Source organism: Cyprinus carpio, chromosome A1 (assembly GCF_018340385.1).
Source record: "Cyprinus carpio isolate SPL01 chromosome A1, ASM1834038v1, whole genome shotgun sequence".
NCBI classification, from domain to species: domain Eukaryota; kingdom Metazoa; phylum Chordata; class Actinopteri; order Cypriniformes; family Cyprinidae; genus Cyprinus; species Cyprinus carpio.
In genome coordinates, this window is record NC_056572.1 from 17,293,157 (window position 1) to 17,318,914 (window position 25,758).

The window sequence follows — 25,758 nt, forward strand, 5'->3', positions numbered from 1 at the left end:
GTACAGGCTGAAGGTAGACATTTGTACAATTACACTAAAAGATACCTTACTTGCTAAAAAAAAAATGGCCTTGGAGGAGAAATTCATCTATCAGATAGGATACAGTAGCATTATAGGTTTAATGTTTTTGACAAAAATTGTAACTTAAGTGTGTGTGTTTTATAATTAAATGTATATTCAAAAGCCCATTTGAGCACAGATGCCAGTTGATTTGATATTTTGTATCCAATTCAGTGAAATTTAGACTGGCTTATAAATCTCTCTGTTTTCCCACATCAGGCCCAGCATCAGGCAAAGGTGCGATGACGCCCGTCCCACTGCCTCCACCACAGATGTTATCCATGCCCGGTAACATGCCTCCTCCCAGCATTCATGGTAACGGCAGTGCTCATGGGACCAACCAAATGCTGGACTATCTGGAGAGTCAGATGCGCGGCATGGACGTCACCAGCCCACTGTTACAGCCACAGCCTTCCATCCCACTGCAGCACATGCCTCCTCCTCCCCAACACATGCCGCATCATGTGCCCTTTTCTGCCGGCCCTCCCAGCATGCTCTCCGGCCTGGACGATGGTCCCACCTCACGCAGGGTACTGCCCGGCTCACGAGGAGGACGTCCACAAGCCCCCTCCAGCGGCTCGTCCACTTATGGTGCATCCCACCGCAACGACCGCCACTTCCATCGTCCGACCATCCCACGCAGCTACAGTCAGGAAGATGTCCTGGACACCCGGAGCCAGTCCGGAGCACACCGTCCTCGCTCACGTTCCAGGGATGATCTGCTGGCCGACGACCGCCGGGGCCCATCCAGACGAGACAATTATTCTCCTTTGCCTCGCCATGGTTCGTGGAGCTCAGCTAATGATGACGACAGCAGACGTGGAGGTGCTCGAGGAGGTCGGGGAGGCGGCTGGTCCAATCATCCGCCCAGTTACACCGAGTACGAGCCTGGAAAGAAGCCGATGAAGCGGCCTGAACGGTTCTCTGTAAGAGTTTCTGCTTAGTTGTTTGTTTGAGCATTGAAAGCTGCCTGGTGTCTGTCTGACAGTTTTGCCTTTTTAATGTTCATAATCACATCTGATCACACCATTAAACTAAAATGTTGGAAGCTCTGGTGCCATGATTAGATATAATGTGGAATCCAAACATCTGAAACCACATCAATAATGTGAAAAGTTGGATTCTTTCTTACTCATTTAAACCTGGAAGGAACAATGAGAAATTATGAGAACACAGAGCTATGATGAGATCAGATTAATTTATCAGAAAGTAATTGATCATTTAAGTCACAGGATAAGGTCAGATGTTTTTCTTTCAGTCAAGATCTTCGGATCATCTCAGATACTGCTGTAGAACATGATCATCAGGGTTAGTTCATGTAGCTCTAGTGCAATTACAAATATACAATACAAATATTGATATTCATGAATTCAACATTCTAAGTTTAACTGTTTTCTGTATTCCGATAAAAAAGAATGCAAAAAAGTTAGCATTTTCACTAGTGATCTCTGATGTTTGGTCCCCTCTGTACCAACACAACAACACAGTTCATAATCACTGAGATCTGTGTGCAGACACACACACACACACACACACACACACACCTGTCTTATGTTCAGTAGGTGTTGTTGATCTTGTGGGTGTGTTGATGTTGATGTTTAACTGCACTTCTTCTCTCCTGCAGGATAAAAATTCTCGAAGTGGCACCAGTATAGTCATCTGACATCTGCATCTAATCCAGAGTGCCTGTAGACCAACTTCATTGAAGCTTCTGTGTTAATGTGCACAAAGAAAAAAAACATCTGTTTTACTGAACATGTTTGAAGGATGTTACACTGAACATTGATCACTCATTTTTTTGTTTTATATTTGTGTGCAGAGCAGTTTATATTAATGTGAATATGAATATCATCTTCTAGTAATGGCATTAGAGGAAGTTGTATTTTAATGATATAGATTTTATAGGTTGCTTGGGTTTTAGGATTTATCTGTGTAAACTAAATTTTTGTCAATATTTATAACATTTTTATTTTTTGATTTTTTTTTTTGTAATGTAGCCACAGCATTTACAGCATAGGGATATAATACAAGAAATTGGTATGAGACGCTTGTTTGCATTGAATGCTATAACCACTGAAATGCTAATTATCATGTCTAATAAGTTATTGCCACTAGTTATGGATTAATTTCCTGTGAACTTCAGTGATTTCCATCTTTGGCTACTTAAACACAAGAAATAACTTAAACAGATGTCCAGTGTGAAATGTGTTGACTGTTTTATTGATCAAGCTCAGGTTTACTCCTCATTAGTCTTTTTGTAAACAGCGTCTTTGTGTGAGACAGAACTGGTAAGTTTAAAATCAATCATTCTTTCAGCCTTGCATTTTTATATAAACTTCATCTGAATGTGTGTATATGTTAATCACTGTGTTGCTGAACTACAGCACGTGAACAGCCTCTGTAAAGGGTTTTTTGGGCATGTTTCTAATTTGCAAATATGATGGACAATCTATTAACATTTATGCATCATATGCATGTCTCCTGCAAGCAATTTGGTGCAATTCTTCCTTTCCTATCTGCACAAATAAATCCTGAGGTCTGTAGGACAAGCTCACATGTTTGCATGTGAGTTCATTAGTGCCGTCTTCTCAGGCCAATATCAGGTGATCATAGGATCTCTCCTCACAGCAATACATTCATGTTTTCAGCTTTGAGCAAAATTAATGATTTCTCTGAGCTCAAGGTTAAGGACTGTGATTGACATAATGCCGAATTTCATTAAAATTAATGTTGCTGTAGTTCAAATCAAATATGAGAGCCTCATCAGAAGGACCAGAACTTCTCATTTCATCCAGTCTCTCACTGCCGCAGTAAGAATGTTTGCTCTGGCCTGTTTCAGCAGGGGCCGGTTGCATGAACATAGCCACTATTTTAAGACTGTGTCTTAAAGAGGTCCTATTATGCTCTTTTACAAAGTCTTGATTTTGTTTTGGGGGTGTACTAGAACAGGCTCTCATACTAGGTTGTTCAAAAAACAACATTATTTTTCACATATTTTACATTATTACATCTCTCCCCAGTCTGGCATGAACGGCTAGAATAGTTCCTGTATCAAATGAAGGCCCACCTTCTGAAATACAAGATGTGCTGTGATTGGTTAGCTGGGCCAGTGTGTGTTGTGATTGGCACCACTCAGCCCGCCTGGTTGGGAAATGTCATGCCCCTTACCATAGCCACCTGCAAGCTTCAGTGTAAATATTGTGTCATAATCAAATCAATTTGAGCGCGATTTATACCCGGCTGATTGTAACCACCTAAATTCGTCTGCCTTGGGAAAGCTAGCGTGTCTCTGACATAATGATAACACTTGTTGACTTCTCTAGTGCAGCTCAACCAGGTCTCACCCAATTCATCCATATTTGTGATATCACAAATCCCGGAAAATATGTGTTGTAGTCCAAACGAGACTATTTCCTTTTCAATTGGACTCTGAGCTTTCTAACTTTGCAGATCTTTTTTAAGCTCAAACAGCAATATTACAGACTAACTAAAGTTGAAAAAGTGAAAAAGCATAATAGGACCCATTTAAGAACTAGTTTGACCAACTAGCAGTTAGCCTAGGGTGACCAAACGTGCCATTTTCCCTGCACACGTCCTGGCCAGGATTTCTATTTTGCCTAAAATATCCACATTTTGGCTTTGTTTGAGCTGCGCAGACTAATTGTTGTATAACAAAGTACCGTGAGAGCTCTAGAGAGCAGACCACAGTCCCCGAAGGTCGTTGCATTACCAGGTAGATGCATTACGATCCACATTAGTCAGGGGATGATCCGCAGAATTAGTAATTAGTTGGTAGTTTGTTTGTTTTTGTCGGTAATGACTCGGCCTTCTAAAAGTGTTGTACAAAATGTCCATGTTCTTAGAATTAGAGTGTCTAATCAAATTATTGTACATGATCAGATCTTAAATAGAAAGCCTAACACCACATTTGCTGTTGTTGGCACACTTTGTAGACAAAAAAGAAGACAGAGAGAGAAAGAGACATTGCTAACACGAATACAAAGCTCCAGGAAGCAGGTAAATCATCATATAGAATATTTAGCAGGTTCTCGCACTTTAATTCTTGTAATTAAGTATATTTCCCATTATAATCACTTTTCTTGATACTAGTAATCTATAACACATCTTATTTTATTAAAACCATCTTAATAGTATGCCTATAAATAGTTAAAAATATAGTATAAATGTTGTAAATTAGTTGTTTATTAGTATATAATATAGACTTATGCTGTAAAATATTAAATTAAATGTCTAATACTTACAGGGGAGAGTGGGGTAAGATTAGCCCATTTTCTTTTTACTACCGTGGTCCTCAAGATAAGGGAAAATGACACAGAAGTACAATGAAAGTATCTATCCTATCCAAATGAAAGTATTCTTATCATTTTAAATGATCAGAATGTATCAAAGACAAAGGGTTCTAAAAATATGGCTTCTTATAAAAAAAAGTGTTTCCATGGCTCAATTTGCCCTGGGTTTGAGTCGAGTCAGTGGGTAAGATGCACCATAGGGGTGTAAAATGACCATCTGACCGAATCTGATTCAAACCCATGTGAAATAAATAATCATTTAAAAACTAATTTAATAATTTCCTTTTACAGACAGTCATATTTATTTTCTTAAAGTTAACTTTTAACAACATAAAACCAACCAAATGAAGTTAAAATTTTAATATTTAATTTTTTGCATTTCTGAAACAATGTTTTTAACACCAAAGTTGTAGCCTTCCTAAAAAAAAAAAACACAGTTTGTTGGCCATTACTGACTACAGGTGGAAAGATATATATATATGTATAAAAAAATTTTAGTAGCAATATCTGGCAACACTGCTAGAACTTCAGCTGATAGTAATCAAAAGAGTCCAAAGACATGTTATTTCTGACAGGATACCACATTCGGTAAGGCGAACGCAAACACACAAAAAAAAGAAAACATATAGATATTATCTGTCAGAAACGTTATCAACACTATCAAAACAGCAGCATATAGCACTAGTGCAGAGATCTGTAGAACAAGTATGTTACGTCTATGCTATTTCATATTGTAGTTACATTTTCATTTCATTTTCAGAAGTCGTGCCAACAACATTCATAAGGGCACTAGATAAAGTTATCATCTATATAGCAATGGTTATTAATGAAAACTATAACAGTAATAGGCCTATGTATTGCTGAATGAATAATAAACAACTGATAAAATTATATACCCCAACCTAAAGTAATAGTGCAGTGTGATATAATTTAACAATGCTCATTCCTCCAAAAGAGAGAAAACATCTTTCACAAACATCTACATAGATATCTGTCTCTTTTAAAGTGTTTATTGTATATAATGAGTGGGGTTATTATAGGACAATTCCCACCCATACCACACTAATTTTCAAACCCTGGCTATGGCCATAGTGCCTTCCATTCTCCCAACGTGTTTCTCCCTTTCACAGTCTGGCAGAAATGATGGGTGGTTCCAAAATACATGGTCACATGACAGTAAAAGTGTACAGTTGCCAAGATGCAGGGGGCAGGTCAACTTACCCACTGGCTCAACTTACCCCACTTTCATTGAAGATGAGACAGAAGCAGGTTCAGAGAGTGAGGAAGAACCCACTCTTATCAAAACATCTTCAATAAAGTCAGTCATTACAGAGTGTGCTATCTTTTAATTGTAAAATTGTAACAACTGGATAGTTTGTATTAACAAGCACCCACCCTCCTTATGCCCCTTTTTTGGTTTGGGCCACTGTCCCTCAAAATATCTGTGCATTGCCCAGATGTCATACACCTATCGGTATGCTCAGTGTTGCTTCAAGTCGAACACTAATATGTGCACGTATCTGCATCGCTTTGACCGTTCTCTGTAGATCATTACCTTCATTAAATATGAAAACAGGAAACCAAAGCCAAAACCTGGACGGAAAAAAAAAGTGAAAATTTTTTTTTTTTTGAAAGTGATGTGACATACAGCCATGTACTCAGAATTCGTGCTCTGCGTTTAACCCATCCAAAGTGCACACACCAATATATAAATTTTAGGCAACATAGAAATCCTGGCCAGGACGTGTCCTGGGAAAATGGCACGTTTGGTCATCCTAAGTTAGCCAAGAGATGATCAGTCTCACTTTTCTTATTAATAGTGGGCCAGTCTACGTTTTTGTAAATTTAAAGTTATGACCAATCCAGAAGAAAGCACATTAGATGGCTACATTTTTAAGACTAGTCTAAGCAGTTTAGATGAAGCTAAAGATGATGTTCATAATACAAATTTAAACGCAATTTTTTGTTTACAAGCAGAACGATAATGCCGATCAGCCAAAAAGTATGACATTAACCTATCCTTGACCACGTTTTCCTTTAGTGTACAGCGCCTGCGCATCACACCCGTCGCATCTCTGATGGCGTCATGTGACGCAGCCGTCGGTTTGCCACGTCGGTATGTAACTGCAACGCGAGGAACTTCTGCAAGTTTGTGTTTTGCATTTTAAGGCCGTTAATAACGAGCAGCACGCGACTGCAACAACACGCGAAACAAAATCTCCACACGGTCTCATTAGAAACCCCACAGTCTCATTATTACAGAGAGAGAAACAAATGAGGTTGTTACAGAGTTTAGGTGACTGATGTCTGCGCTCAAGATTGATGTGCGGTAAGTGTTGCTTTAATTATTAATTTAAGTGTTAATTATGCCTTCAGTCACTATTTGATCTAATGACTATCAGCTCATTAATATTTATATAGTTGAGTTTGTTCTGTTAGGGTTAGTTTAGTTAACAGCGACAAACCAGTTATTTAGTTTATTTCCTGTTTGTGTTTGAAGTGTGTGTTTGTTAGCTGATGTGTTAGTCTGGGGTTCAGCCGATAGTTAGTGGTGGTAGTTCAGTCGTTAGTCTGGTTATGGGGATAGTTGATGTGTTTGTCTGGTTGTAGTGGTAGATTAGCTGTTAGTCTGGTCTCATCTTGCAGCATTTCTGAGCATCATTGGATGAGTCCCATCAGCAGCAGCAGTTGTGGATGAGTTTGTGTTCAACATCACGGTGAAATGCTGTTGTTGTTGTTTTTTTTCCTCACAGTTCAGCTTCTTTACTCTCTAAGTTCCTCTTTTAGCGCAACAGTTTCAACTGCAGCTTTGTGTCAGATGGTGAAACGCTCGTTTATCAGACCAGTACCAACACTGATCTCTGACCTGACTGTTAAGATGAGAGTTGATTGAATTGATTCTCTTGACTTGAGAGTAGTTTTGTGCTTTGCCATGTAATTTAACATCATGTTTAAGGGTCTTCTTCTTTAACTGTCTGCTGTATTTGTTACCAGGTTAATAACACTGTATCTGAGTTAGCAGTCAGTAAACAGATGGAATATCTCATGTTTCTCCCACAGTGTCCAGGCTGCATTGGGCCAAGACGTGTGGACGTGGTCACAGGGAGCCGCAGACGGAGATGCCCGGGGGCCGCAGGGGTCCAAGTAGACAGCAGCTGAGCCGCTCTGCACTGCCGTCACTGCAGACACTGGTGGGCGGTGGCCTCAGCAATGGAGCGGGGCTCCGGTGCAGGTAAACTTAGCAGTGTTCACTCATCGTCACTTTCTTTATTAAGAAACTAGTGGATTCTGCAGTCCCTCTTCATTTTATACAGTAACTAAAAACGCAGGAATACACACAAACAGTCCATATTAACAATCCATATTATTTAATCACAATTCATTTCATTTTCTTCATAGTTAACACATTATAAAGACAAGATGGAGACACTTCACTCGTCTCACTCCCACATCAAACAAACTCTGTTTTTTGGTATGAAATGCATCAGGAAATGCAGATGCTGAACTCTGTATACTGCGATACATCAATAATAAAACAGCTTTACCTACACTTCATGGGCTTAAACACATCAGACTGATGTTTAGCAGTTCTCTATTGGTGTGTTAACTTGAGCATCTCTATGAATGATGCTGTTTTACTAATTTCAGATCGGAAAGAAACACATGGAGAGCAGCACGCCAAATGAAACTGCGTTCACCTTATTACACAATTATCCTGATTATGAGATTTATAATGTTTCTGTTTTTATCTAACACTAATAATGATCCATGGGTTAATTTATTAATGAGAAAACCTTGAACACCGTTAGCTTTATAGACAGACACATGTATGTCAAGTGCTGCATAACTATAATGATAAATTTTATGTCAGTTCTACCATGTGAATATTACTGTCTGCTTACACGTCAGTGCACACTGCTTAATAGTCCACATTGGGCAGTTTAGAGCTGGACAATAGGATGCTCACCATCAGGTTCATCTGATCTCATGCAAGATGTAGATACTGTTAGAGTCTGTGATGTTTGTGGGTCGTGTGATTAGTTAAAGGCCCTGTTCACACTAGTGCGTTTTCGTTTTAGAACGGCATTTTAAAATGAAAATGATCCTCGTCTACACTTGCATTTTCACTGCATTTCAGAAACATTTTCCATCCACACTACACAACAGAAAATGCGTGTCACATGATCATTCATGCAGGTACAACAACGAGCATGCTGTTATTTTTTTTACACGGTCGTCAAGGATATGCAAAGAGAATGTGGGCAGCCACGCCATAGTTTTCAGAAGCCTCCGTTTTGGTCCGTTTTCACCGAAACACAACCCCAGAGTTTTCAAACTAAAACGGAGTCTGCAGCATTTTTGAAAGTCTCCATTTTTGAGGGTCGAAAATGCCAGGGTAGTGTAAACGACAGTCATAAGCCCAGATTTGACCTGCCAGACGTGGGTTCTGTCAGCATGTTTCTTACAGCAACTGCTGGTTCACATCTGCCTCGTTTTTAATGATGCTGTAAATATTTTATGCATGTTTTATTGTGAACTGCCATTGTTTTATATATTCTTCAGTAAACTGTTTATTTATATATATATATATATATATATATATATATATATATATATATATATATATATATATATATATATATATATATATATATATATAACGGTTTTGAATATCAGACTGAAATCTGCTTCCTGATGGAGTGAGAGGTTTAGTGAAGAAGAGAGATTTTTAGTGTTTTGGCCTGACGTGTCTTAATCATTCACTGGTGGCTGTAGTTGTTTGCAGTTTGTAAAGTGTTCCTGTATGTGTATGTATTTGTTTAACTTGTGAGGGCCAAATGTCCTCACTTCTATAGTGAAATATGACAACCTACTAGTGAGGACATTTTACTAGTACTCACTAGTTATAAAGGCTTATAAATAGGCCAAAACATATTTATGTAAATGCAGCAGCGTACCATGGGGTTTCAGTCAGGGCCTTCAGTAAGCAACTGTAAACTACATACCCTTACACATCTATCTTACACATCTCTGTTACAGCTAAAGCAGCCATATGCATATAATTTGGATATTAAGCCGCACACAGGCTCCCAACAACAATGACAGCTGATCAACAATTTCAGCAGTAGGCTAGATTAGGGTGGGTTAAATGCAGAGTAAATTTCCCTACATGGATCAGTAAAAGTAATACACCAATACACGGGTCACTATGAACATTTATGTCACTCTTAAATGACAACGTGCCCACAGCAGCAAAAATGTACAAATGCTGGACATCCACACACAACGCAACAGTATTATCAACGCACCACGTATACCTCCATAACAATGTGCATGATTCAATACTCGTCAAATAATAAAGCACTCACCTGTCACTTGTAAATAAAGTCCATGCGTCTCTCATTCCATGTCCCTTTACTCGTATTAAAAAAATTGGCCAAATAACTTGTGCTTGGTGCTAGCTGTTAGTCATTCATAGCACTCATAGTTGAAATCTTTGAAATGGCGCACAAAACCTTTGTTAGCGAATTCAGTTTGGGTGTAGGTCTTCCTATCGCAGTAATTTCTCTTTTGTCTTCCCAACTAAACACTGGGGGTAGCACTTTACACGTCGCTAGACCCAGAGGGCGTGCTGTCATTGAACGTCAAAATTTGATTGGCTGATGATTCTGTCACTAATGCTCCTTGCAAATCAGATGTGACGTCTTTGAACAAAAGGGTAGCATCTGTAGTGCTGGCCCCAGACTTTGTCGAATATTCCAGTTCAACATCAACAAAACTAATCATAGGCCATTTTGTGGACATTACACAAATGAAAATGATCCCTAAATAATAAGAGAAGGCCCTGTTGACTCTGACGGCCCACCACTGTGTAAATGTAGTATTTTGTACATTTCTGTAAGGGGTAGGTTTTGGGGGGAGAGTGTTGTGTGATGTTGTGTGTTAATGGAATAGAAAATATCATTAACATGATAGAAAGTCAATGGAAGTCTATGCAACGTCCTCACTAATATAGCCAAACTAACTTGTGTTTGTGTGTGCATGTTGCAGGAACAGCGGTGCAGTGGGTCTGTCGGCTCCACCCCTCACAGCTCTCATCACTCCTGAACCCGTCCGTCATTCCTGCATTCCCGACCTTCCTCTGGACAGTAACCTGCTGTTTGAGTCACTGCTTTTCCTCTACCTGCTGGTGGCTCTCTTCGTTCAGTACATAAACATTTATAGGACGGTGTGGTGGTCTTCATACAACCACCCAACAGCCTCTACTTCAATGGTACAATCAAATGACAGGATACATTGATATTACTACTATGTTATTGATGTTACTCTTTTACTCCACTTTGTTGTTAGTTTACTAGTGGAATACAAAAAGAGACGTTTGGCAGGGTGTTCATGCTACTCTTTATTGTAAAGCAGACAATAATCGTTGATCTCTGGAAAGTATCATAGAAGCACCATAAAAGTATTATAAGTCATATTTTTCCAAGTTTTTTGTCATATGATGCTTTATGCGAGGACAGACTGAAGTCTTTCATTCGTGATTCTGTTTGGTTGAATTTGTTGTGCCACAGTTGGTCATGCAACATACGAGAATCAGTGGCATTTGGCATCATTTTCATTTCATTATTCATTTTCAGTGAATAATGACTAAAGAGGAATATAGTGCACCACAACTCAAATGGACCATGTTCGCAATACTTGATGCTTCATTGGAGCTTGACGGGCTGATCACCTTTTGCTTTCGTTGTATGATTCAGAGTAGTGTGAACATCATGCTAAACATCTCCCTCAGTGTTCCACTGAGGAAAGTTAGTCATACGGTTTAATGTAACATGAGGGTGGGTAAATGAAGAGAGAATTTGAAGACATGCTGTCATTTCACATTTGCACTCATATGAATGGTTTTCAGTGAAGATGACAAAAAGAAAACTCTGCTTTCTATGTGAAGCAGTATGTAATAAAAAGGGGATTTTTTTTTTCTTCTCTCTCTGTGTGAAACTTCCATCTGATGGACTATCACCTGGCTGTCTTCATCACCGTGATGTTGGCCAGAAGACTAGTGTGGACCATCATCTCAGAGGTGATTCTGTTTTCAATGATCAAGTAAAGCTTTTCAAATGATTGGTTGTTAACCAGTGTTCCCTTTATATTGGCAAGCAAGGCAAATATGACGATGTATGTGTGTTTGATTATACAACAGTTGAGCAGTGCTCCATGAGTGTTGATATACAGTCTAACAGCATTGACACTGTTTGTAGCTCAGAGGGAATGTTGGTTTGTAACATATTTGCATGTGGCTTTCCCTCAGTGGGTGTGTGTGCATGTGTGCGCAGGAGGAAGTTTGAACCAGGGTTTCTGAGGTCTATTTGTCACATCATCGTAGTGACATTTACATGAAGATCATTATTCACTGAGAGCTGAAAGTCCCTCGGGATGAGATTTTCCACTGTTTCCTCCTAATAAAGATATTGTGTGTCATGTTTCAGGCCTCTCTGGCGTGTCCATCGTCTTTTGTTTGGTACGTGGCTCTGATTGCGACCCGCTTGATCCTGCTGACGTTGTGTGGATGGGTTCTATGCTGGACCCTCATCAACCTCTTCGACAGTTACTCCGTACTCAACCTGCTCTTCCTGGGCTATCCGTGAGTCTCCAGACTATCATGCTGGGGAATTCCAGTCAATAAAAGTCCGTTATTATGATCATGGACAGATCAGGCTGAAGGCGGCTTTTTGTTTTTGGCTGACTGTTGTATTTCCTTTTTGTAAAGTGACATAACTTTGGAATATCTTGGGCCTGCAGTAATGCTGCTGGGCTCTGTATATTAATGTCATTCTGTAGGTCCATTTCTGCTATTTTGAACGGATTTGCTTAGTTATTTTCACTACCTTTCTTATAAAGTTACAACGTTTGACTCCAGATCTTGTTCAGTCTGGTCTTCAGAAACATTTAGTTTATTTTTATTTATTGTTATTCAACATTCTAATGAAGTTGTTGTTGTTTAAGATGTCAATCAGAAAGTGGGCAATGTGTTTTCTTTATGAAACTGCACGTATGATTATCTCAGTGTCCACGCATGTTTGATGACAGTGGTACTTACTGAGCAGACGTAAGTTCTCTGATCCCTTCATAACCTTTGAACACCCTTTCAGAAATCCACTGAATTTGTCAGTCAGTGTTCAAGGAAAACCAATTGAATACCATGTAAATCATTTTAGTTAAGATTGTCTTAACAAACACTGTCATAAAAAATAAATACATTAAAATCCTTATCCACTAGTCACAAATGGCTGGAAAAATCGTAAGTCAGAGGCCGTGGGATGCTGATGGTTCTGACACTGGTGCTCATGTTCTTGTTTCTGCTTGTACTGTATTCGTTTAATTTTTTGTTGTTTATTCTACATATTCTGTCTCTATCTCTAATTCAGGTTCGGTGTTTATGTGCCGCTCTGCTGCTTCCATCAGGAGGGTCGAGCTCAGTCCACTCCACCCGAATGCAGCTTCTCAGAGCAGGATGGGTCCGATGGGCCTCCGCTGCGGCCCAAAGACTTCCTCGCGCTGCTGCGTGAAAACCTGCGTGAGCAGTTCTCCAGCCCCGCACACATCCCCACACACACCTGCCCGCCTTCACCTGAGCTCATCCGCAGTGAAGTGGAGGAGCTCAAGACCGACTTTAACCGCCGCATCAAGGAAGTGCTCTTCAATTCACTCTTCAGTGCTTATTATGTGGCCTTCCTACCACTGTGCTTTGTCAGGGTGAGCCATCCTCAGACAGTATTCATTGAACGGACTGTTCAGTCACACTGCAGCTTGAGCAGAATGGTGATTGTTTTTGTAGGGGTTCAAACTCCTATGTACATGTAGTTACCAGCCCATTTTTAGAGGGCTAGTTCACTGTTGGAACAGCATGGGTGATGTCACTGGTGACAGAATTTTCATTTTTATTTAAAAATTAATGTGTTTATGTTTATATGGTGTTGGATCCATGTTTATCTGAAAGCAATCATCATTTGATGCACAGTAATAGACAGGGATGGAAAAATGCAGTGAAATATAATGGTGCAGCATCCTATCCCTACTCAACCAAACAGCCAACTACTCAATCAGTGAGGTAGATTAGTGAGACAGTACTTTGTAAGTGGTGGTACTTTTAATAGAATTAACTGGGAGGCGCAGATGTTGCTATTAAAATGTTAAAGAGTCTATCAGGTTAATGATAGTGACACATTCCTGTGCATAAGTGTGTAACAGCCAGTCAGATTGGAGCATGTGGTTTTACACTTTGTTCCATGTTTTCTAGAGCACGCAGTACTACGACATGCGCTGGTCGTGTGAGCACCTGATCATGGTGTGGATCAATGCGTTTGTGATGTTGATGAGTCAGCTTCTGCCACCCAGTTACTGTGACCTGCTGCACCGCTCCGCTGCGCATTTGGGCCGCTGGCAGAGGCTGGAACACGGATCCTACAGCAATACGCCCCAGCACATGTGAGTGTTCCTTCATCACATCACGTCACAGAACACCTTCAGTGAATCAGAAATTAATGAATGTCCCTTTTGATTGATTCATTGGAGGTTCAGCTCTCAACTATGTAGTTGTTTAGACATAGTTTCGAAGTCAAGTTCTGATAAAAATGCTTGCAGGACACTTTACAAACAAAATATCAGCAGTGTTATGGGTGTTTATGATGTCATGAAGTTGTTGTTCTCTTTGGTATGTGTTCAGCTGGTCTGAGAGCACCATCTGGCCTCAGGGAGTCCTCGTGCGTCACAGCCGCTGTCTTTATAAGGCTGTTGGGCCGTATAATGTGGCCTTGCCCTCCGACGTCTCGCATGCCAGGTTTTATGTGAGTATCTTTATTTCTTGTCCTTTAACTTAGTATGATGACATGAATGCAAATGAATGTTTACCCACAAATTAAAGGGATAATTCACCCAAAAAGGAAAGTTGTCATTAGTTACTCACCCTCATGTCGTTACAAACCTGTAAGACCTACGTTCATCTTCAGAGCATTAATTAAGGTATTTTTGTTGAAATCCGAGAGCTTTCTGACACTCCACGGATGGCAAGGGTCCTACCCAGTGTTGCCAAATTTTGTTGCTAAATTAACCACCCTTCAGACTACCATAGCAACTTTCTTCCAAAAGCACCTAGCAACAAATTTAGCTGTTTTTAAATTTTATTTGGCTATTTTTTTAGAAACTTTTGATAAGTGACTCAAACAATAAAAAGGCACACATTTTCACAAAAAGGGGAAACAATACACCTTGTTGTACCTGTGATTATTGATTAGTTAGTACACTGTAAGAAAAATATCTAGAAAAATGAAAAAGGTAGGCTACTAGTAATTTTCCAGGACATTATCAATTGTAAACCCTGTAACCCGAAACACAAAATTGCAGGTAAAATCAAAAGGTGTAGCATACTGACTAATAATACACTGCTTAAAACTATAATTGTTCAGAATGTGTAGTTTTGCTAGTTTACTAGGTAATAAAAAAACTTGTAATCGTTCCAAAATGTCAATAATTCAATGTTGTATATAAAAAAAAATTATATTCTAACATTATATTATGCATTTATATTATTTTAAGAACAAATCTAAATTAACATAAATATATTTTTTACTGAGATTTGATGTATTGACTCAAGTTTGCATCGTGATTACGTAATGACGTCATCGTGCAATGACATCACAACGTCATTTAACAACTTTTTTTCAACTTTTAGCAACAAAGCGACCTTCCTTTAGCAACTTCTCCTGAAAATTAGTTGGCAATAGTGGTCCTACCACGGTCAAGGCACAGAAACGTAGTAAAGACGTAGATAAAACGGTCCATGTGACATCATTGATACAACCATAATTATACAAAGCTACAAGAATACTTTTTGTGCACAAAGAAAACACAAATAATGACTTTATTCAACATGCAGATAATACAGATGGTTTATCAAACAATAAATAATGAGATAAAACATCTGCGTTAATAAATAGAAAAGGGTGTGTCTGTTACTCTGCTGTCATTAGATCAGAGTTCCTCAGATCTGGTTCTGCAAAGTTAAGCTCAAAACCGGATTACAAATTCACATACCTGTAATTTTCTAGTAACTCTGAAAGAGCTTGATTAGCTTAATCTGGTGTGTTTGATTAGGGTTGGATCTAAACTCTTCAGGGCTGGATTTGAGGAACGCTGATTTAGATCACTTGGTCCTAACCATGTTCCAACCTTGCACATTTTGCATGTCTCCTTTGTGTGACACATTTCAGGTCTTGGAGTCTTTTAATGACCTAATGAGCTGAATCGTGTGTTTGATGAAGGATACATATGTAATGTGCAGTGGGGCTCCAGAAACGTGGTTGGGAAATCACTGGTTTAGATGATGAACTGATATTAGTTGAGTGTTGAGAGTTTTGATCATGTGTTTTGTTAGCCATTGGCACCGTCATTATTTACTGATCATACTGCGATGTTCGCTGCCCATGTGATTGATGCTGATGTTGTTTTCTTCTGTTTAGTTTCTGTTCCATAAGCCGCTGCGGATCTTGAACCTTCTCATTGGGATTGAGTCAAGCGTGATACTTTATCAGCTTTACTCACTGCTGCGCTCCGAGCGCTGGAACCACACGCTCTCTCTGGGCCTTATCCTCTTCTGCAACTATTACGTGCTGTTCAAGCTGCTGCGGGACCGTATTGTGCTGGGTAAGGCGTATTCGTACCCACTCAGCAGCAGCGGTCTGGGCATTAAGAGCAAGGAGATGAAGCCAGATCCCTGAAACAATATTGAGTCAGGAAGAGACTGGGAACTTTTGTTGCTTTTGATACAGTCTATTTTCGTGCAACGTTTGTATCTATTTAATAAAATATTTTATTTTGTATACTGTTATACACAACAAGAAGACGGGCATTACCTTACGACACACTGTCATATCCTTTTGTAGCCCGCATCTCACATGATGTCCAAATTCAGCCAAAGATTGAAAAGAGAAAAAACTGGAAGAGCTAATCCCAACCAATCATGATGAAGGACTGGAAAGTCCAGTTCATTTAGTGCTGTTTGATCATTTCCACTGTTACTGTGTTTTGAGTATTATCTGTTTATAGTATCTTTGTGTCCACTTTGTTTCAATCAAACTTTGTAGAAAAACAGCACTGACAGGATCTATTTTTAAAGCTTGCGCGATTAGCATCCTTATTTCCTATTCATGTTAACTCTGTGCCAAATCCCAAGGGGCCATGAGCCATTGGAGTGGGCGTGGCTAGTGCGCTCTGAGCAGAGCCTGTGGACTGTCAGGTTTGCAGTATTTTACAAAACTGCTTTGTTTCAAAGTACAGATGCCATAAACAGGAATAAAAAACAAAAACATGTCAAGTGCCCATTTTTCTCAGATCTGTTGGTGGATCATCGTTACCACGAAAACTGTCAAGAAATATCTGGGTCTTACCTCACACCAAGATAAAAATAAGACATGATCAAGAAAATTAAACCATTAAGATTTTCTTTACATTATGACAGTATATTTGTTTTTCATATTACAGTAATTTTGAGGTGTGCTAAATGTGAAAGTGCCAAAAGCCTTAAAAATAAGCTCCATTTTCTTATGATGTTCAGGTGAAATTTGAGCTAAACGTTCTGGACAAGCAACATGCCTTTTTAAAAATAATTAATTGTATATTACACGCATTCCTGCGTCCATTTCTCATTAATGACTGGTGCTTTTATTTTTTGATAAAGCTTTTAATGTTGTGCATAACAGTGGGCATTAAAATTCTCAAAATGATTAGTGCCAATGAATGAATAAATGTCAAAAGTGCAAATGTCTTTGATTTACTGTGTGTGTGTATGGATATCTGTAGAACCGTCTATGACCACTAGAGGGAAACAAATGCATTTAAAAGCAGTCTCATACAGTAGTTCTCAGACATAGCAATTCATGACATTTCCACATAACCAAGCACCTTTTGTCAACAGGTTGCTGTCCACACTAGAGAAAACAAAAACTTTACAGAAACTGTGCCAGTTGCATCAGTGGTATGTACAGAACAAGGTGGCATCCGTGCCTATTTGTCTCCTGTACTTCACAGTCTCAAGCTCTTCACTAGTGACTGTCCTGAACTGTGATATCAAAGGCAGCAGATGGAAAATATTTCTTAAAAGCCTTTAAAATTAAATTAAAAAAACAGACACTGAAATGAAATTTGCTACTTTGAATGGCTGTCAATGGAGAAAAATTATTTAACCCTGACCTTGCTTAAGACAATTTAGCAAAACACTTTTGTTCTTTTGTACAAGATGTATTGTATGGCTAAACAAGTGTTAAAAGTATTTCTAAGCCAAGTAGATCTATTAGTTATTGATGCGTCAACATGTTCTTGTATATTGTTGCACTGTTCAACTTTCCTGTGTGAAATAAAACTATCTTATGTGCTAATGAAGTGAACTCAAAGCACGTTGAACTCTTGTGGCGTGCCACTAAGGTCCACCCAATGGTGTCCAGAGAAGATCCCAATGACTTTGCGCTCCCAGTGCTGACGTCTGCGGTTCCACATGCAGGCATAGACTCCAGAGTCGCTGGTTGAGCATCGCAGTGTTGGAACAGGAGGTCATAGGTTTCATCCCCAGCTTCACAGAAGCGGTACACCAGCTGACCCGGCCGGTCGTTGTCAAACCCAGAAAACTGAATCGGGTTTCCAGGCAGTTTCTTGGCTGCGGGGCTGATGCCCAGTTTCATGTGCCTCCGTTTGTGGGCCTTCTTGAGCTCCAGTAATGCGTAGTCATAATCCATGCCAATGTCATTGGCAGTGCCCTTTATCCAGCCCTTCGGTATGTGTCTGCACTTCACCCTGCTCCACTGGAACTTCATGTTGTCAGGTCTAGTGTTTGTGCTGTTTCTGCCTAACATATCTTTCTGCTGTGGTTTCAGGAAACCCACTCTCAACCTTTGGGCTCCTTTCACATAGTTCTTGCCATCGTGAATGCATTGCGCTGCTGTGAGGATGTGCCGATCACCCATTAACGTACCCGCAGAGCTGGGTAGATTACTTATGAATTGTAATCAGTTACTGATTACAGATTACATGACAAAATTTGTAGTCAGTAATATAATCTCTTAGATTACACATTTTTGGTAACGTAATCTGATTACTTTTGGATTACATTTAGATTACATTTGTGCTAATCCTTATTTGATATCACATATATTGAATTAGTGTAATCTTGTACTATTTTGATATATACAAAGAAAACATATATTCCACAAAATATATTTAATTCACCAACAAGAGCCACAATAACTTCTTTTTCAAGTGCAATGTATGGACAGTTAATACTTACAAAATACTAACACTAATGTACCTTCCTTCTAGTGTTTGCTAGTAACACTAAATAAAACAAAATCACATCTAATGATTTTAAAGGATATTTACTCATAATTAAGTAAACAGCTACATTCCAAAAACCAATATTGAAAAACATAAAATTCACAGCAATATCACTGCCAGGTTAAATATTTAATCTAATAAAACACTAGACGTGTATATGAATGTATCAATGAAAAACATAAAAAAATAGCTACATAGCAAACATGAATTTTGAAAAAGACTAAATTCACACAGCAATGAAATTTCTATCCATCGCAAAACATTTTAAGTGCATAGTAACAATGAGGAAAAGACAAACAATATTACACAAATGAATATCAAAGAACATGAAACTCACAACAATAACATTGCTCATATATATATATATATATATATATATATATATATATATATATATATATATTAAAGACCATATCCAAGTTAAATATTGCATCTCAAAACATTTGAAGTGCATAAGGTAGTAACAATGAAGAAAAATCAACATTTAAAAAAATATATTAAAGAACATATTAAAGGCTATATTCCCCTCCATTTTCCGTTATCTTGTTGCTGATTTCTTCTGAGCGCTATTCTGACACCCCTCCCCCTCTCCGCCGGAAAAACTCGAAGAATCATGAATGTATATATGTGGAAGGTTTAACAGGAAAAAATATACACGTTAAAAATCAATGAATCAATGAATTGTGAACAACTTATTACCATTGTGTAAATAAAATGTAATCATGTAATCCATAAAAAAGTAACTGTAGTCTGATTACGAGTATTTTAAAAAGTAGTTTACTCTAATTACAAGTACTTGAGTTTTGGAATCTGATTACGTAATCCAGATTACATGTAATCCGTTACTACCCAGCTCTGCGTACCCGTGCACCCGGTTGACGACTTGACTGCAGTGGAGAAGCGGTACTTCAACAGGAAGTCCTGGTCAACAATACTGAAGCGACTATCATGGCCAAAGATCTGATGTTTGCTTCTGGAGTGACCAGCAGGTGTCTCGTAGAAGGCATTTGCATCAAATCCATAAGTGCCCACTGCAGTCTCGGTCAGCTGGCCATTGGAGTGCAGCGTTTCATAGGACAGGAACTGCCGCAGGTCCCAGTAGCTAGGCTGAGGGGCTCGCTTGTGGCACTCTGGACCGCAGGAAGAGATAACCTCGAGCTCTGCGGACTGCAGGAAGGAGGTGGCTGTTTCTCACTCTGCTGGGGCCAAACCACAGGCACATGCTGAATGGGCACAGGGGCCGCTGGGATGAGCCTGATGCCGAGCAGAGCAACAGCAGAATGGTGAGTAAAGCAGGTCGTAGTGTGGATGCCATGAAGACCAATAACCTGAGATAGAAGTAGAAACGAGTCAAACAAGATATATCACTACAAACATTATCTCAGTTCATCGACCACACTGGACATAGCAGGTCAAGGTCGCATTGCATTGTTGGATACAGTGTTCACTGCACTGTGCACTGATGTATACTGCATATTTTGGCACTTAGTAGATGCTTTATGTATTCTATGCATACATACAATTCTGCACAATAAGTCAGTTTCAAATTTCTGCTACTGTGGTCTACGGCAGAGGCTGCCAAAAAAATATTCTGTCCAAAGGTCAGAGTCTGTCTGTCAGACATATGTGATCGGTCTAATAGATGAATAATGCAGAAGCTTTTTGAAACATTATTAATCTACTTTAAGTGCCAGCTGATTTATTGATTGAGTGTTCAGAGAGAGGAAATATTTTTGAAGGATGACTGTGACAAAATACCCGCTTCCATGACAGCAATGAAAACAGTGTTCACAAACAGTTCAGATGTATTACAGAACTGAAATTACCATGGTTACAAAATAGATATGATATTATTCTAAGTTAGGATCCCTGTAATACAAGCCTAGAACACTTTAACATCTTTAGTTCTACAGGATGTCAAAAGCAACTCATAAGACTCATAAGAGCAGGGTTGGAGCAGCTTGTCTAAACGTACAGAGAAAGGTGAAGTGATTCTCGCCTGTTCACGCGCACAGGTGTGTCCGATATTAAACTTCAATAAAACGGGCGCTCAGAGCAGATCAGTGCTTATCTGCTGAGTTCGGTTCATCTCATTGGCCATGTTATTCTGATCCAGTTCTCTTGTGTTCTGCTCTGATCGGGTGTCCGCTCTGCCAGATGTAAATGTACGTGGGCGCGTCGCTCTGCGATTCATCTGATCATGTATCTAGAGATAAACGAGTCTTAAGATTGCCTGATGGGAGATTCTGGTTCATTGCCATTCCCCATGTTTGTGTTATGATCTATTAGAATAACTTAACTATAATTCGTTTAGCTACAGTATTAATGTTTCATTTCTTCAGCCAGTATTTCTTTGATGACACTTATTGTAAGTGAATGACATGCGTTAAATGTAAATCCACATAAACCTCTGAATAAAGTTTTATTTATAGTTACATAAAAATGTACTACATTTAGATTGGTTAAAAAAAAAAAAATCTCTCCCCTGATTATCTTTAACCAGTGAGAACACAATGAGCTTAAAGGGATAGTTTACCCAAAAATGAAAATTTGATGTTTATCTGCTTACCCCCAGTGCATCCAGGATGTAGGTGACTTTGTTTCTTCAGTAGAACACAAAGATTTTTAACTCAAACCATTGCAGTCTTTCAGTCATATAATTGAACTGATCAGAATTGCTGTGTACAGTCATGGCCAAAAGTTTTGAGAATTACATAAATATTAGTTTTCAAAAAGTTTGCTGCTAAACTGCTTTTAGATCTTTGTTTCAGTTGTTTCTGTGATGTACTGAAATATAATTACAAGCACTTCATACGTTTCAAAGGCTTTTATCGACAATTACATGACATTTATGCAAAGAGTCGGTATTTGCAGTGTTGGCCCTTCTTTTTCAGGACCTCTGCAATTCGACTGGGCATGCTCTCAATCAACTTCTGGGCCAAATCCTGACTGATAGCAACCCATTCTTTCATAATAACTTCTTGGAGTTTGTCAGAATTAGTGGGTTTTTGTTTGTCCACCCGCCTCTTGAGGATTGACCACAAGTTCTCAATGGGATTAAGATCTGGGGAGTTTCCAGGCCATGGACCCAAAAGTTCAACAATCTGGTCCCCGAGCCACTTAGTTATCACTTTTGCCTTATGGCACGGTGCTCCATCGTGCTGGAAAATGCATTGTTCTTCACCAAACTGTTGTTGGGTTGTTTGAAGAAGTTGCTGTTGGAGGGTGTTTTGGTACCATTCTTTATTCATGGCTGTGTTTTTTGGGCAGAATTGTGAGTGAGCCCACTCCCTTGGATGAGAAGCAACCCCACACATGAATGGTGTCAGGATGCTTTACTGTTGGCATGACACAGGACTGATGGTAGCGCTCACCTTTTCTTCTCCGGACAAGCCTTTTTCCAGATGCCCCAAACAATCGGAAAGGGGCTTCATCGGAGAATATGACTTTGCCCCAGTCCTCAGCAGTCCATTCACTATACTTTCTGCAGAAGATCAATCTGTCCCTGATGTTTTTTTTTGGAGAGAAGTGGCTTCTTTGCTGCCCTTCTTGACACCAGGCCATCTTCCAAAAGTCTTCGCCTCACTGTGCGTGCAGATGCGCTCACACCTGCCTGCTGCCATTCCTGAGCAAGCTCTGCATTGGTGGCACTCCGATCCCGCAGCTGAATCCTCTTTAGGAGACGATCCTGGCGCTTGCTGTTCTTTCTTGGACGCCCTGAAACCTTCTTTACAAGAATTGAACCTCTTTCCTTGAAGTTCCTGATGAACCTATAAATTGTTGATTTAGGTGCAATCTTAGTAGCCACAACATCCTTGCCTGTGAAGCCATTTTTATGCAACGCAATGATGGCTGCACGCGTTTCTTTGCAGGTCACCATGGTTAACAATGGAAGAACAATGATTTCAAGCATCACCCTCCTTTTAACATGTCAAGTCTGCCATTCTAACCCAATCAGCCTGACATAATGATCTCCAGCCTTGTGCTCGTCAACATTCTCACCTGAGTTAACAAAATGATTACTGAAATGATCTCAGCAGGTCCTTTAATGACAGCAATGAAATGCAGTGGAAAGGTTTTTTTGGGATTAAGTTAATTTTCATGGCAAAGAAGGACTATGCAATTCATCTGATCACTCTTCATAACATTCTGGAGTATATGCAAATTGCTATTATAAAAACTTAAGCAGCAACTTTTCCAATTTCCAATATTTATGTAATTCTCAAAACTTTTGGCCACGACTGTACTGCTCAGAATTGTCAAAATGGTGCTACACTGATTTGGAGAGACACAGAGGAAAGGAATTAAGTCGTTATTTTTGTTTTCTTCATGTACAAAAAGTAGTCTCGTCGCTTCATAACGTTACAGTTGAATCACTGATGGGAGATGGACTATTCTGACGATGCTTTTCATACTTTCCTGGACCTTGACACTGTTATTTATTTGGCAGTCTATAGGATAGTCTCAAGCCTACTGGTTTTCATCCAAAATATCTTAAATTGTGTTCCGAAGATGAACAACGCTTTTATGGGTTTGGAACGACATGTGGGTAAGTGATAAATGACACAATACATTTTGTGGTGGAGTAACCTTAACTTTCCGTGCAGCTCCACATCCGAAGATGCATAAGTTCAGGGTGACGAACATACACCAAAGTCCACCAATTTCACTTAAAAAGAATCAACTTAAAATCAAGAAAAAACTCCATCAGTTTCAACCATAAACTCTCCAAGGCAAATAAAATTCACTTTTTTTTTTTTTAATAAAAGGACATTTAATTTTTATTGTATAAAAATAGAAATATAATTAATTTAGATACTATTTATACACTATTGCTTAAAGTTGTCTTGTGTGTGAAATAAACACAAAAGCTTATGATTATTTTAATCACTTTTTACATAAAGAAATTAATTCATCAACTCATTCATCACGTGAGAAGTCTTGTACCGACATGACGACTTCTCACCAGTGATTCCCGATGGTTTTAGAGGACAATTACTCCTCGTCGCCTCCTGTCATTTCAAAGGATAGTACAACAGCGAACACAACTAGTATAAAAGCTCATCCGTTTGGGAAGGTGCATGCGCAGTCAGCGGAGGCTCGCGAAGCGGAGCCAGGCGAAAGTATAAATCCCACTTTAGACAGTTCGGACATTACAGTGAATCAGGGGTAAAAAAAAAATAAAAAATAAATACTGTTCAGTTTCTTGCACAGACCGATCATTTCATGTCTCTACACATCAATGTATCGTCACGAGCCGCAGGGTTTAATTTGGTTTTGTTTGTGAATGTTTTTTTTTTTTACTCTCAAAGCCATGATTCCCATTCACTTCCATTATATGACTGACAGACTGCAACAGTTTGAGTTAAAAATCTTTGTATTCTACTGAAGAAACAAAGTCACCTACATCTTGGATGCCCTGGGGGTAAGCAGATAAACATCAAATTTTCATTTTTGGGTGAACTATCCCTTTAAAGGAGAAAAAGATGTAGCCTCAATCTGAAACTTTTTTTCCCAGTTCCTCATAGAAAAGGCCTCTGTATGCCATCTACAGTGTGAACACCACCTGTTTGCATGGAACAGCTGTTCAACCTACATTCACTATATAAGAAAGCACAATGTGTGCCTGACCTCCCTGTTCAAGAATCAAAAAATAGTTTCAAAAATAAATAAATAAAAATAATAATAATACAGTCCTAAAGCAACACCCATTTTAAAATGCCATAGAGAGTAAATAAATTTTTAACTTAGATCTATAAATAGCCAGAGTCAGTGCCGTTCCGATATAGCTAGTGGCAGTTTATTCCACAGATTTTGACCACTCACCGCAAACGAACGATCACCCTTAAGCCTAGATCTAGTTCTGGGCACTGGATCTAAGTGATCTAGAGGGAACATGTCTTATGAGCAGATCCACAAGATAAGGTGGAATGTGGTTATTAATAGACCTAAATACCATGACCAGGATTTTGAACTCAATTCTTTATTTTACAGGTAGCCAATTCAATGAAACAAGAATGGGAGTGATATGTTCATATTTTGTGGACTTGTTGCAGCAGTTCTAGATATGACTTTTTAATACCGCAGTAACAAGAGTTGCAATAGTCTAGGTGGGAAAATATCAGCAATGATTTTCTAAGTATCTGAAAAATTTTAAAAACGGCTTAACTTTTGCAATTCGACGTAGATAAAGAAACAAGACCTCAAGGGAAACGAGATTTTAAGCTCATTGTCAATTTGGATGGCCAGATTTTTGACACACGATCTCATGTTTGGTTCAAACTTTTTTTAGTTCCATTTTAAGGACTGCTGTAGCAGATGCTGACCCAAATAGGATGATTTCAGTCTTAGATTCATTAAGAGGGAGAAAATTTGAGGACATCCATTTTGTGAGATCTTGAAGACAGGATGTCAGGGTTTCTAAAGCCTTTGCATTTCCTTTTTTAATTGCCATGTATATTTGTGTGTCGTCAGCGTAGCAATTAAATGATATCCCATGTTTCACAAAAATATCGCATAAAGGTATCATGTATAAAGAGAATAAAGTTGGAACTAGAATGGATCCCTGCAGAACTCTGCAAGCAAAATGCGCCATAGAAGGAGCAAAATTATCAATGTTAACTGAAAAAGAACGGTTAGTCAAATAAGATATAAACCATTTTAGAACGTTTCCCTGCAAACTGATACAGTGTTCTAAATGGGAAATAAGAATAGAGTGATTAACAGTATCAAACGCAGCTGATAGATCGAGAAGTATGAGAACCACAGAATCGCCAATAGAGAGTCAACTGATAGATAGATGTCATTTAATACTTTAAGAAGAGCGGTTTCGGTGCTGTGCTGGATACTAAAGCCTGACTGAAATGTATTGAGAATAGAATTTCTACTCATAAAGTCATGTAATTGTATAGAGACCTCTTTTTCTAAACTTTTTGAAATGGGTCTAAAATTAGACTGTAAAGCTGGATCTAAATTCACTTTTTTTTTAGTTGAGGTCTGACTGTTGCAT

At 39.0% G+C, this 25,758-nt stretch overlaps 2 protein-coding genes and 1 pseudogene across 3 annotated transcripts in view; 2 read left to right on the forward strand and 1 right to left on the reverse strand.

The window, feature by feature from the left end:
• LOC109061301 (immunoglobulin-like domain-containing receptor 1) overlaps positions 1 to 2,614 on the forward strand; it is an 11,629-nt gene extending 9,015 nt beyond the window's left edge. The window contains exons 7-8 of the mRNA XM_042754381.1: positions 280 to 986; positions 1,685 to 2,614. Coding sequence (XP_042610315.1) covers positions 280 to 986; positions 1,685 to 1,723 — 746 coding nt within the window. The 3' untranslated portion in view covers positions 1,724 to 2,614. The remainder of the gene's footprint in view (positions 1 to 279; positions 987 to 1,684) is intronic.
• Positions 2,615 to 6,354: 3,740 nt separating this feature from the next.
• On the forward strand, positions 6,355 to 16,938 carry LOC109075735 (transmembrane protein 39A-like). Of its 2 annotated transcripts, none has more exons than XM_042754424.1 (9): positions 6,355 to 6,699; positions 7,431 to 7,602; positions 10,422 to 10,644; positions 11,368 to 11,451; positions 11,858 to 12,012; positions 12,797 to 13,124; positions 13,669 to 13,856; positions 14,095 to 14,215; positions 15,887 to 16,938. In XM_042754424.1, exons 1-9 carry the CDS (start codon positions 6,693 to 6,695, stop codon positions 16,142 to 16,144), a joined length of 1,536 nt encoding a protein of 511 aa, XP_042610358.1. In that variant the 5' UTR covers positions 6,355 to 6,692; the 3' UTR covers positions 16,145 to 16,938. The 2 variants fall into 2 exon arrangements, with proteins under 2 accessions (XP_042610358.1, XP_042610398.1); XM_042754464.1 differs by lacking the exon at positions 6,355 to 6,699 and adding an exon at positions 6,807 to 7,087.
• A 770-nt stretch (positions 16,939 to 17,708) lies between these two features.
• On the reverse strand, positions 17,709 to 20,064 carry LOC109075734 (annotated as a pseudogene).
• Positions 20,065 to 25,758: the final 5,694 nt, after the last annotated feature.

Coding starts and splice junctions, on each gene's coding strand:
- LOC109075735 (XM_042754424.1), top strand. Junction 7,603..10,421: donor GGAGCGGGGCTCCGGTGCAG/GTAAACTTAGCA, acceptor TGCATGTTGCAG/GAACAGCGGTGCAGTGGGTC. Junction 10,645..11,367: donor CAACAGCCTCTACTTCAATG/GTACAATCAAAT, acceptor CTCTCTGTGTGA/AACTTCCATCTGATGGACTA.